We start from the raw sequence: 12,627 nt of genomic DNA on the forward strand, positions 1-12,627 counted from the left end.
TCAGCACTACAGAGCAGGGGACAGCAGGAGCCCCGGCAGCTAAAGGGAGGTGGGTATGTATTTTTTTTTTTGTATTTTACACCACTTGTACCGAATTTTCAGGGAAGGGCTTATATGTAAAGCCCTTACCTGAAATCAACTGACAGGGGGCCAGCAGCAGAATCCTCTACCGCAGATGTCATGTGTGAGAGATGCGGTAGAGGATTGAAGAATTCCTCTGCTGTATCTGTCACAGAGGTGGCAGATGTAGCAGTAGGGAATTCTCTTTACTAGCGGGGATGAAGGAAACATCTGCCACTTGCGGCAGAGGAGTTCTTCATTAGAGATGAGCGAGTATACTCGCTAAGGGCAATGCTCGATCGAGCAATTGCCCTTAGCGAGTACCTGCCCGCTTGGGAGCAAAGATTCGGCTGCCAACAGCGGGCGGGGAGCTGCAGGGGAGAGTGGGGAGGAACGGAGGGAAGATCTCTCTCTCCCCCACGCTCACCCCTGCTGACTGCCGCAACTCACGTGTCACCCGCGCCGGCAGCCGAACCTTTTTTCCCGAGCGGGGAGATACTCGCTAAGGTCAATGCTCGATCGAGCAATTGTCCTTAGCGAGTATGCTCGCTCATCTCTATTCTTCATCCCTGCGGGGGACATGTCAGCGGCGAAGAGGTATGTTTATTTATTTTTTACACTAAAATTTTTCTTTTTCAGGGAAGGGCTTATATGTAAAGCCCTTCCCTGAAAAACAGTGCAGGGGTGACGGCTGCAGCCGCAACGCCATTGAAAACAATGCGTACATGCACTATGGTGTACGCATGTCCTATCTTTGCAGGCACATACCTGTAAAGCATGGACCAGTGCACACACCATAGGGAATGCATTGGAGCGAATAGACGCGTGTTTTTTGTGTGCGCGTATGCACACACAAAATACTCGCTCTTCTGAAGCCACTCTAAGGTTGGTATAGAAAATGAGAATGCTTGGTTTTGGTCAGAATGTGAGTAAGTCGGTAAGTAACTGGCTCAGTGATAGAAGGCAGAGGGGAATTATAAATGGTACATATTCTGATTGGGTCACCATTAATAGTGGGTTACCCATTGGTTGGTTTTGGGTCCCATTCTTTTTAATATATTTATTAATGACTTGATAGAAAAAATGAACAGTAAAATATTAAAATTCGCAGATGATACAAAAGTCTGTAAAGTAATTAACACCAGAGAGGTCATTGGTCAGACCGCACATGGAATAGTGTACAGTTCTAGACACCGATAATCAAAGGACATTTCAGAGCTTGAGGGCTTCAGAGGTGGGCAGCCGAATTTAATAAATGAAATGGGCGGACTACAATACCCAGAGATGTTATCAAAATTGGAGTTATTTAGTTTAAAAAAAGACGGCTAAGGGGCAACCTAATAACTATGTATAAATATACCAGGGGACAATGCAGCAATCTCTCCCATCATCCGCTTACACCCAGGACTGTGACTGTAACAAGAGGACATCCACTGTGTCTTAGAGGAAAGGAAGTTTCTACACAGATATAGAAGGGGGTTCTTTACCGTAAGAGCGGTGAGACTATGGAACGCTCTTCCTGAGGACATGGTGATAGAAAAAAGAAGAGTTCAAGAGGCGCCGCGCCATCTTTCTTGGATGTACTATTACATGATATAATTACTAATAACTTCAGAAGGATCGGTAATTTGGGAGTTGTTCTGATTGCCTGTCTTGGAGTTTGGGAAAATTGAGAAAATAGTTTTTTTGCTTTTATCTGGATCAACACTGGGAGTTAATAGGCTGAACTGGATGAACGCATGTCATTTTTCATCCTAAAATACTGTTATTATATTTTAAGATTTATTCTGTGTGAGACAGTGACTGGCAAAGTGGCTTGGGCAGATACGTGGCACCGAGCGGCCTTGGCTTGGTGGAGGAAGCCAGCATTTGGGTGTCAGTAACACTAGGTTACTGACACATTGTAGTGTAATGCAGTGGCTCCAAGCCACATAGTCTGGGCCGGCTTTTCCCTGGAGTGGTCAAAGCGAAGGGTGGGATGGCCACTCCCACATACCAGGTGAGGCTGGTACCAGGCCTTATAAAGCCTGGGCCAGCAGGTCTGAGAGAGCCAGAGAGCCTGGCTGGCTGTGCGCAGGAACCGTTTGGTTTTTCAAGTGTGTAGCCAGGGACGATCCATGTCTAGTAAGTGCTCAGATGAGCAGGATTTATTTTATGTTGGCCTAAAGTCAAGGCCTATTTTGTTTGTTTTATGCTGCAATAAACCCAGGCAAAGCCTGGCCTAAAGAACTTTGTTGCCCAGTGTCACTGTCTCTGGCCGTGGTGCCCATGCTGCTACCTATCCGAAATGCTAATCCCTCACATATGGTGTTTGAATGCGGGCAGCGGTCTTAAAGAGACATACACAAATTAATGAACATTTTGCTGCAGCAGCTGGAGAACAACCACCCAAGAGGGATTGACGGGAGAGTGCTGTAACTCCAATGTCCTGGGTGAAAGCTGCAACGGCACAGCAACCAGACACGGCCAAGATGGAAGAACTGATAAAGCAGCTGGTGCAAGTGAACGTGCAGCAACAACAAGCGTCTGCTCAGCAACAACAAGTGATGGCGACCCAGCAAAAGGTCCATGAGGAGGCCATGAGAGCTCAGGCCGAGACTAATGCTCTCCTGGCCGAAGCCAATCGGTTAACCTTGCAGGAGCAACAGCGGGTTAACCAGCAGCTGCAAGAACAAGTCCTGGCGGAGGCACAAGCTGTGCAGTATTAACAGGACTGTAAGAAACTACAAATGAAAACCCAGGAGTTGGAGATGACGTGTTGCAAGTTAGAAAGAGCGTCTACAGATGCACGTAATCAAGCTACAGGTTTGCAGAATCAAGTTGCAGACCTGAAAATGCAGCTAGCAAAGAAAAGTGGTGACTTGGAGTGCCAAGTAAGTCATCTCAAGGAAGAGCTGGAAATTCAGAAAGCTGCGTGCAGTCAGGCAGAAAAGCAAGCAGAGTTCTTGAAAGACTTACTAGGTCACAAGGAAAACCAGGAAGTGCTGCTTGAGAGACTGGTGTCCCAGCTACAGATGAGCTTGGATGAGGAAGCTGAAGTACATGGAACCCAAATCCAGGAGCTGGAACGGAGTCATGCTGTAGTTGTGGGGAAACTGTCCAAGCACTTGAAGCAACTTGAAAAAGTGAAAGTAACAGGGAAAAGTGAGTGTCTTGAGCTGACCCAAAAGGTGAAGGGGTTGTTGGAAGACAAGTGTGCATCTGAATGCAAGAAAAATACCGTAGAGATGCAGCTTCAAGAGCTACAAATAAAGGCGACAGTGTGCAGACAGCGTTGTCTGAACAGGTGAGCAGGCTGCAGGAGAAGCTGGAAGCTCAGAGTGAAGGATTCCAGAAGTTACTGCAACAAGAGGAGAATGCAGAAACTAAGAGAAACCTATCAGAGCAGATTGCAACACTTCACGCTGAGGTAGTGGATCTGGAAGATAGACTGGAGAAGAGTGTTTTGTGTTTGGATTCTGTGGAAGAGCAGAAAAGAGAAATACAAGGAGAATTAGAAACTACAAGGCAGCAGTGTGAAGAGAAAACAACTGCCTGTGATAACCTTGAGAAGGTTAAAGTACATCTTCAGCAAGAGATAGAAGGTGCTTCTGTGAAGCTTGGTCTCCAAAAGGAGCTTGTGTCCAAGCTAAGAAAGACGCAGCAAATATGTGAACAGCTTACAGAGGAGAAAATCAGGTCGGCAAGATATGTCACTGAATGTGAGCGTGCTGAAGAAAGGGTCTGTATGAAAACACTTCGGTCTCTAACTTTAACACACAGCCTGAAAATGATGTCAGAGAGGGAAAAGAAACTGTATGAGAACCCTGCATGCTGGGTCACGGTTGAAGAGCAAGACAGTGAAATCCTAGAAGTGGAAGCGCTAAATCAGCTGTTTTGTCTTCAAACTGATGTCTGTGATGAACTTGAGAAGTTTACAGTGAGTCTTCAGCAGGAAGTAGAAGACATTAGTGTGGAGCTTGATCACCAATGTCAGATGACGTCCAATTGGGAGAAGAAACAACAGATGGGTGAACCGTGCCTTACTGAGGGGAAGTTGGGGTTCCCTCAAGATGCAAAAGAAAGGCGTAACAAGCGGGTGCACACTAAAATGCAAGGCTGGATTAGCGCTAAGACAGATGCTGAGAAGAGAACCCGGATACGGGAAAAGCCCAAAGGTGTGTTCCAACGACCTGTAGCAGAAATGGAGATCCTGCTGGATAATATTAAAAAAAAAAAAAAAAAGACTGAAGCGCCCCCTGAAAGTAGTGTCAGACAGAGCAGAGCTTCAGCAGTTCTCAGAGAAGTTGTGCACGAAGATAAAATGCTGTAAATCAGATAGCCAAGCGGCTGAAAGAAGGGTTGAGACCTGAGATGTCTAAAACTCCGTTCAGACAGAAACGGAAAAAGGTGATCTTGTTAAAGAATCTGAAAGAGTTACAAGTAGTAAAGAATGCCAAATTATGTTTACTAAAGGCGACTCCTGAAGCTCAGAAGGTCTCACAAGTGGCCGCAGAAGACTAGGAAAAACTGCAGCAAAAGAATGACGAAAAAAAGCAAACCCCGAAAGTGAAGAAACAGTTTGTCCAAGTGGTAGAAGCCTATCACAGGGATGCTGGCTCCAAGGACCAGCTCATCAGTGAACTGAATACTACCAAGCAAAAGTCAGAGTCGGAGGTAAAGGAACTTTGAAGAATGCTAATGGTTCAAACCGATTGATAACATTGTACTAAGAAAAGAAACAGAATTGTTACAAAGTGAGGAAAAGATGATGATTATAAACCTGAGTAAACTGAAAAATAAAGTAGAGACTGTAAGCCATAGCAAGGCCATGCTGGAGCATGAGCTACAAGAGGAACTGGAAGAATACAGAGACAAGGTTCTTGCACTAGAAGAGACCTTCAAATTGGAGGCTCAGTTAGAAAGTCTCCAAGCTGTCCTGCACTGAAATGGAGGACTGTGTTTAGCTCCAAGGAGGATGGTAAAAAGACTGTACCTAAACTAGAAAGAGACACCCGAGCCTGGCGCTTTAACCCTGGAGGGCCAAGAAGAAAAGGCAAACGTGTGTATGGGAGAAGGCCTGGCTCGCATGGAGCTCTTCCTCTTTCTGACTTTGCAAAAGTTTACCGTGGAGCCCACTGTAGACAGAGAGACTTTGAGCGTGGGACCGAAGCCCAACACCCAGGCCTCGTCAAGAACGCATTGCAAGACAGCTAAGTGTCCGATCCCACGGGCTCGAACAGAGGGGGAGGGTATGTGAGACAGTGACCTGCAAAGTGGCTTGGGCGGATACGTGCCACTGAGTGGCCTGGGCTCGGTGGAGGAAGCCAGCATTTGGGTGTCAGTAACATTAGGTTACTGACACATTGTAGTGTAATGCAGTGGCTCCAAGCCACATAGTCCGGGCCGTCTTTTCCTGGAGTGGTCAAAGCGAAGGGTGGGATGGCCACTCCCATGTACCAGGTGAGGCTGGTACCAGACCTTGTAAAGCCTGGGCCTGCAGGTCTGAGAGACACACATGGGCTGAGAGAGCCAGAAAGTGTCTGGCTGAGGGCCAGAGAGAGGGCTCAGTGGAGCCTGGAGCCCGGCTAGCCCAGTGTGGGGCTGAGAGGCCCGAGGTTTACAGGGAGACGCTCCTAACCTCATCCACACCTAGGAGAGGTGAGCTGAGACCTTTGCAGGTCTGAGAGCCTGGCTGGCTGTGCGCAGGAACAGTTTGTTTTTTCAAGTGTGTAGACAGGGACGATCCATGTCTAGTAAGTACTCAGACGAGCAGGCTTTACTTTATGTTGGCCTGAAGTCAAGGCCTCTTTTGTTTGTTTTATGCTGCAATAAACCCAGGCCACGCCTGGACTAAAGAACTTTGTTGCCCGGTGTCACTGTCTTTGGCCGCGGATGCCCACGCTGCTACCTATCTAAAAAGCTAATCCCTCATATCTGTTATTTATTTAGACACACAATGTGATCTTTGGTGTTCAATACGGCAAATAATTATTCCACATGCATCTAAAACTGCAAAGCCATCTATTAGGCAATGCTGAAGGATCAGTCTAGTAATCACACAATGGTAGGCTGCTTGCAGGCCTTTCCTAAGTTTCTGTCTTTCTATCTAATCACCTAGATACTATGGTTGTTGTAGATCGGAGGATGTAAGGAGTTAAATAACTGGGCTCAAAGCACAGAAACGTCACTGCTGAATTGCCAGCTCTGCTCTGTGCAAGCGTGGCTGTGTGCTAGCCGGCACATCACAGAGTGGAGCGAAGACCCTGACAGGTAAGCGGGAGGTCAATGCCGGGGCATGGCTCGCATTCCCCTGAGTGAATCTCGCTGTCAGAATCTGACCCAGCCGTGGGCATCAGGCCTTCCTTTCACGTCTCCCTGCGCGGGCTCTGGTGCTACTTCCAATCAAGCCCTGCTTCTCAACTGTCACCCCACCATCAGATAGGCAATCAAATTGTTCAACTCTCCAGACAGACTGGCCAATTAGAGCTCAGACTGCCAGCAGCCAATGAGAAATAGCTGCTTGCCAGGCAGATAACATTTAGCTCTGTTTCAGGGGAGATTAACCCGTACTTAAGGCTTGCATGCATTGCGTGAATTTGAAATCTACAAAAATTTAGTAATAGCGCTTTTGTAGGATCCTTCTGGAACCTGCTAGCCCCACCCCCTCACTTGGATAGCAAGAGATTACTATATCCCATCTAGCCCCGCACCCTATCTCTCCAACTATGGGGAGATATGTCACAGATCCCCCTGTAGCTCCACCCCCCCCCCCCTCTCTCTTCTCTCTCTGGGTGGGAATTCCTAGCCAGCTTTGTGATCTTCTGTTGATTTCAATGGGGCCAGCACTGCTGCTGCCGGCCCCATTGAAAACAATGGGCGTTATCGCACATTCTTCTTTGTGATGCGAGGCTAGTGTGAAAACATCGCTAATGAGAATGAAACCATTGAAAATCATTGGTTTCATTATGTGTTTTCACTCACACTCGCATCGCTGGAAAGTTGGATCGCCAGTGGGTGTGAGCCCTTAGAGGAATAAAATACCAACCTCTCCATGTATAGTTCTCATATAAGATGTCCCGGGTTTTACATTGCATAAGAAACGGCCTCGTTCACATGGTAAAATATACTTGCACAATTGGGCACAGATTCCACACCCAAATCTGCAGCTAAATCAGCATTACTTTAGGATTGTATTGAATGCTCTGCCAATCAGAGCTGCAGGTCATCCAGTGGGAATTCTCACTCATGCAGTTTCACATGGGAAGGATGACACGGATCTGTCAGTTCAAAGCCTCTCTGAACCAGAAATTAGGGCTCATTCACACGGCCGTATTGGAATTGCGTATTACGCATCATTATACACGGTGCATCGTAGCAATTCAAATATGTTGATTTTCGCATGTCCCACTCACACTGGTGTTTTTCATTGTGTATAAGACCAAGCATGATCTATTTTAGGGCGGATTCAGATGATTGCGGTTTTGTCCCCTTTGACTGCCATGATAATCACAGCCATATAATCGGACAAAACCAAACCACGGATCTCTATGGGATTTCAGTGGTTTCATTTTCAATACATCTTTTTCCCGCCTGTAGTTTGTACTTGGGAAAAGATGGGCCTGCCCTATCTTACTGGCACGTAATGAATACCATATACACAGCGATACCCCGGCTCACACATTTTATGCATACGTCCGTGAAAATGAGCCCTTCTACTGAGTGCATGGGGGAAAAACCAGTACAACAGCGGCTTACAGGTACTCACCGGGCCGTAGCATCTCACACCTGGCGATGATTTTAGGACACATTTCCCAGAGCCGTTAGGGGAATCCCTGTGACAACACCGGCTCTCACAATCATCACTATATATACACGGATCTCCATCCTTCTAGATGTAAAACACAAGAAATAAATGTTTAGTGAATTTGCTTATAAGGTTTCACATTTATGTCACAGGAGGAAGTAAAGGCGATTCATACTTGTCACCCGGAATGTCCTTAAGACTCCCAGAAGGAGGAGCGACCTCCCGGATTCCATGAAGAATCTACTGCATGTCACTGGAGTCTCTTTGAAGGGAGCTTTTATAAAAGATTTCCCTGGATGTATGCAGCACCCTGGACTTCCTGCTGATCTTGTTGCCACATGCCTGCCCTCCCTAGGAGATCAGCAGTGCCCCCTGCAGGTGGCCCCAATGAAAAATACATTGTTCAGCACTATGAGTGAGGCAGAGCCCGACAGTGGAGTAGCTGGTGCTCATCACAGAGGTGCAGTAGAAGTGTGCCTTTTTCATGCCATGCTTGGACATATATAAGTGAATAATTAAAGGCAACAAATGACTTTTTTCAGAAGGCTCTGTGCCTGCACTCCCTAGCCAGCAGCCCCAGCTGCAGTAAAAAAAAAACAAAAACAAAACAATAGATCACCCAAGAGGCCCTGCCCAGCTCTGAAGCTCCGGCAGACTTGCTTATAGTTTCTCCCTCTCCTCAGGACTGCTGCTGTGTTTACACTCCCCTCAATATGCCATTCCCCTCTACAGTAAGGCTATGTCCACATGGGATTGATTTGCTGGGGAACATCCGCAGCGGACATTCCACAGCAGAAAATCCATACCAAAAACTGCACCATTTGGTAAGAAATTTGATGCAGATTTGAATGTGGATTTTGGTGTGGAATTGATTATTAGAGGTGAATTCCGCAGCGTATCCAGTGCTTTAATTGTCATTCCATGGATTTAAAATTCTGCCCTGCATGACAATCTCAACACGGGTTTTGTGCGTTTTTTTTTTTTTGTCGTCGTCCCCCCCCCCCCCCCTCCACCGCATGCGGATGAGATTGTGAAAATCTCACATACTTTGCTGCTTCTGTAAATGTTGCTTATTTTCTGTGTGGTGCGTTTACATTGCAAATCTGTGGCAAATCAACCCAAGTGCATCTTTTTTCATTAGTGATTGCTTCCTGTGCGTGTCCGGGAAGAGCTCATTAGACAGGATACCACCAGCATCATTAGCCACATGGCCACGGAGTCCAAGAGACTGTACAAAGATATATAAATGTAATATACTGAGCATTATTTGCCCTCTGTGCTGCCATCTACCACTCATCCATCAAAACAGGTTTCCTAGTGGCACCATATTAGTAAATTAAATGCAACAGAGCTACAAGTATAGGAATCTGCCCCATTTAGGGAGCCTCACACTGGTGATGAAATCGTGCGAGATTTGTGCGTTGTGAGACATAAAAATCTTGCACAAATACAAAACCCATTCTTTTGAATGTGTTCATTCACGTCTGTAATGTTTACCTGCGTTGCGGTGCTATGCAGAAAACAAATCGCAGCATGTTCTTTCCCTTAGCGATATTGCCCATTGTTTTCAATGGCTCTGGCAGCTGTAGCGCCGGCCCCTTTGAAATCAATGGGAGAAGATCGTGGAAGAGCCTTGTATTCCAGCGGGGCTGAATGAATCCCCCATAGAGAGAACAGAGTATAAAAGTAAAAATAAAAACTACTTTTTTACTTTTATACTCAGTTATCCAGCCAGACCGTGCTTACAAACACAGTGAAAGGATATCCCTGGACGCCGCGCCAAAAAGATACATGGGGAAGCAAGAAACCTGCTGAAGGCTAACGTGGACAACAGGTGCAGAGGGGTTAATTCCTTTACCACCGGATTAACCCTTCTGGCACCGGGTAAGTCCATCTCTCATTTAGCTATAAAAGCATTTTTAAACTGCTAGTGAGGCGCATTTTAAAGTACATTTCCCATAGAGAGAACAGAGAGGGGGTGGAGCTACAAGGGATTTCCTAGAGATCATCCCACATTTGGAGAGACAGGGGTGGGGCTAGACCGCTCCCCCAGGGCATTCCTGAGAGCAGGGTTGAGAGAGGGCTGGGCTAGATGTGTTTTTTATAGTGATTCCTCTCATCCCCACCATCGGGGAAGCCCTCTAGCCCTACTACCCTATATCTCCAAATATGAGATCTGTAGAAGATCCTCTGCAGGTCTGCCTCCCTCTCTATTCTTGCTTTGGGGGATTCCTTCAGCCCCGCAGGGATGCAATGCTGTTTCCATTCATCCATGAGTTTTGGAAGGTTTGTGAGAGTGATATCGGTATGTGAATCACAGCCAGATATTGCTCACGCCAGTGTGCAGGAGGCTATAGAAATGCTCCTCCAGTCTCTGTCGGGGTGTATATATAATATTTTTTCTCAGCTTTCTGTAATAAATGTTCCCTATTGTTAACACAGAGAGAATCTAAATATAAAAGCCTGAACTATCTATATAATTGCAAATATACAATGCGTAAAATACAAAATCTGATATAAAGAATTTACTTTACCTTCAATTTAGGCTGGCTTCACACGAGCATGTTTGAACGTCCGTGCATTACCTTCAAGGGAGCCACAACTGCTGCCAGCGGATCCATTGAAGGCAAGGGTCTTCCGGTACCCCTGAATTGTTTTTCAGGCACCCCTGAATTGTTTTTTTTTTTGGATAAGGGCTTTACATATAAGCCCTTCCCTGAGAAAAAAGCATTTTAGTGTAAAAAAAAATTTTTTTAATACTTACTAGTCCGCCGCTGCTGTGTCACCCGCGGGGATGAAGAACACATCTGCTGCATGTGGCAGATGTGTTCTTCATCCCCGCGAGGAAAAATAATTCCCTGCTGTGACAGATGCAGCAAAAGAATTCTAAATCTCCGTGGGGAATGAAGAATTCCCTACCGCAGCTGTCACAGCTGACAGCTGCGGTAGCGGATCCAGCTGCCGGCACTCAGTAATTGTTTTTCAGGGCAGAGCTTTAGGTATAAGCCCTTCCCTGAAAAACAAGGAAAAATGGTGTAAAAAATAATAAACACCACATACTCATTTTCCATCAACTACCGAGGCTTAGCTGCATCCTTCCAGTGCTGTCTCCACCTCTGTAATGCATTTCTTTCAGCAGGTGGGAATTTAAAATCCTCACCTGCTGAAAGAGCTGCTTGTGATTGGCTGAGGTGCTCAGCCAATCACAGACAGCTGCTTCTGAGTGGTTGAGCACCTCAGCCAATCACATGCAGCTCTCACTGAATGAATGACAGGCGAGAGCTGCCTGTGATTGGCTGAGCACCTCAGCTATTTGCAAGCAGCTCTTTCAGCAGACGGGGATTTTAAATCTCTGCCTGCTGAAGGAACTGCATTACAGCATCAGGGACAACGCTGGAAGGATGCAGCTAAGCCCCGGCATAGGGAATGCATGTGTTGTAATAGACAAGGAAGAAGGTAAACCGGCCGGAGCTTACTGTCACACGCTGCATCCAACCTGCTCTTCCAGTTGATAAAGTTTAAATATTCTTGGCTATCTCTGTGATGGGAAAACAGAAATATGTGATGCTTCATGACCACGTGAACTCATATCATATGTAATGACAGTATACCAGAAATGTATTTCTATTGAAAGCTACGTGTGCAGCTGATTTCAAGTCAAAATCCTTATTGAAGCCGATTTTGACTTTGGATGCAGAATTTGTTGCAGATATTCAGCAGCATTTTGCGCCCCATGTAAGGACACCCGGGCAAATGGTGGTTTTCAGTGCAGATTTTAGTGTAGGTCTGTACCAGAACATGCTATGCCGCCGGGCCCAGTGAGAACAATTGGAGAAGATCCAATTTGAAACAGCCTTGCATTCTCCAGCCTCTGTCGGGGTATATATATATTATTTTTTCTCAGCTTTTTGTAATAAATGTTCCCTATTGTTAAAACAGAGAGAATCTAAATATAAAAGCCTGAACTATCTATATAACTGCAAATATACAATGTGTAAAATACAAAATCTGATATAAAGAATTTACTTTACCTTCAATTTAGACTGTGCGACCTCAAAGCAGAGCGATAGGCACACAAACAGCAGGATGGTCATAATCTGATGTTTTGCCATTTCTGCGGCGATGAAAGCTATGACCCGCGACTAGAACGTTTACAGCAAGCCTGCGTGGAGACAGGGAGATTGAAGAATGCTGGGTGCAGATGGCAGGTATATACTTCCCTCAGCCACATGTCAGAAAGTCTTATGATCAGGAAGAAGGTAAACCACCCGGAGCTTTCTGTCCCACGCTGCATCCAACCTGCTCTTCCAGTTAGCCAAGAATATTTAAACTTTATTATCTCTATGATGGGAAAACAGAAATATGTGATGCTTCATGACCACCTGAACTCATATCACATGTAATGACAGTATACCAGAAATGTATTTCTATTAAAAGCTACGTGCGCAGCTGATTTTAGGTCAAAATCCTCATTGAACCCGATTTTGAATCTGCTTTGGATGCAGAATTTGTTGCAGATATTCAGCAGCATTTTGCTCCCCATGTAAAGACACACGGGCAAACAGAGGTTTTTTTATGCCGATTTTGGTGTAGGTCTATATCAAAACATGATATGTGTGAATGTACCCTAACAATAGTGTCCCTGGCCTGATTCCCTCTCCAAGTAATAATGGCCCCTGGTTTATGTTTTAATTTTTTGACAAATACACCAGCGAAGTGAAGGGAAGGGGGGCATGACTGCACTGACAGCACGCAATCCCATACTTTAAAATTGTAAATGC

The 12,627-nt window shown here is 45.8% G+C and overlaps 1 protein-coding gene across 1 annotated transcript in view; it reads right to left on the reverse strand.

Annotated features, from left to right (window-relative positions):
* LOC136606922 (leucine-rich colipase-like protein 1) overlaps window positions 1-11,972 on the reverse strand; it is an 84,316-nt gene extending 72,344 nt beyond the window's left edge. Inside the window, exons 1-2 of the mRNA XM_066589018.1 lie at window positions 11,878-11,972; window positions 7,808-7,930 (exon numbers count right to left, since the gene is read on the reverse strand). Coding sequence (XP_066445115.1) covers window positions 7,808-7,930; window positions 11,878-11,958 — 204 coding nt within the window. The 5' untranslated portion in view covers window positions 11,959-11,972. The remainder of the gene's footprint in view (window positions 1-7,807; window positions 7,931-11,877) is intronic.
* Between the last annotated feature and the right edge of the window lie 655 nt (window positions 11,973-12,627).

The sequence above is a fragment of the Eleutherodactylus coqui genome, chromosome 1 (genome assembly GCF_035609145.1).
Source record: "Eleutherodactylus coqui strain aEleCoq1 chromosome 1, aEleCoq1.hap1, whole genome shotgun sequence".
Classification (NCBI taxonomy): domain Eukaryota; kingdom Metazoa; phylum Chordata; class Amphibia; order Anura; family Eleutherodactylidae; genus Eleutherodactylus; species Eleutherodactylus coqui.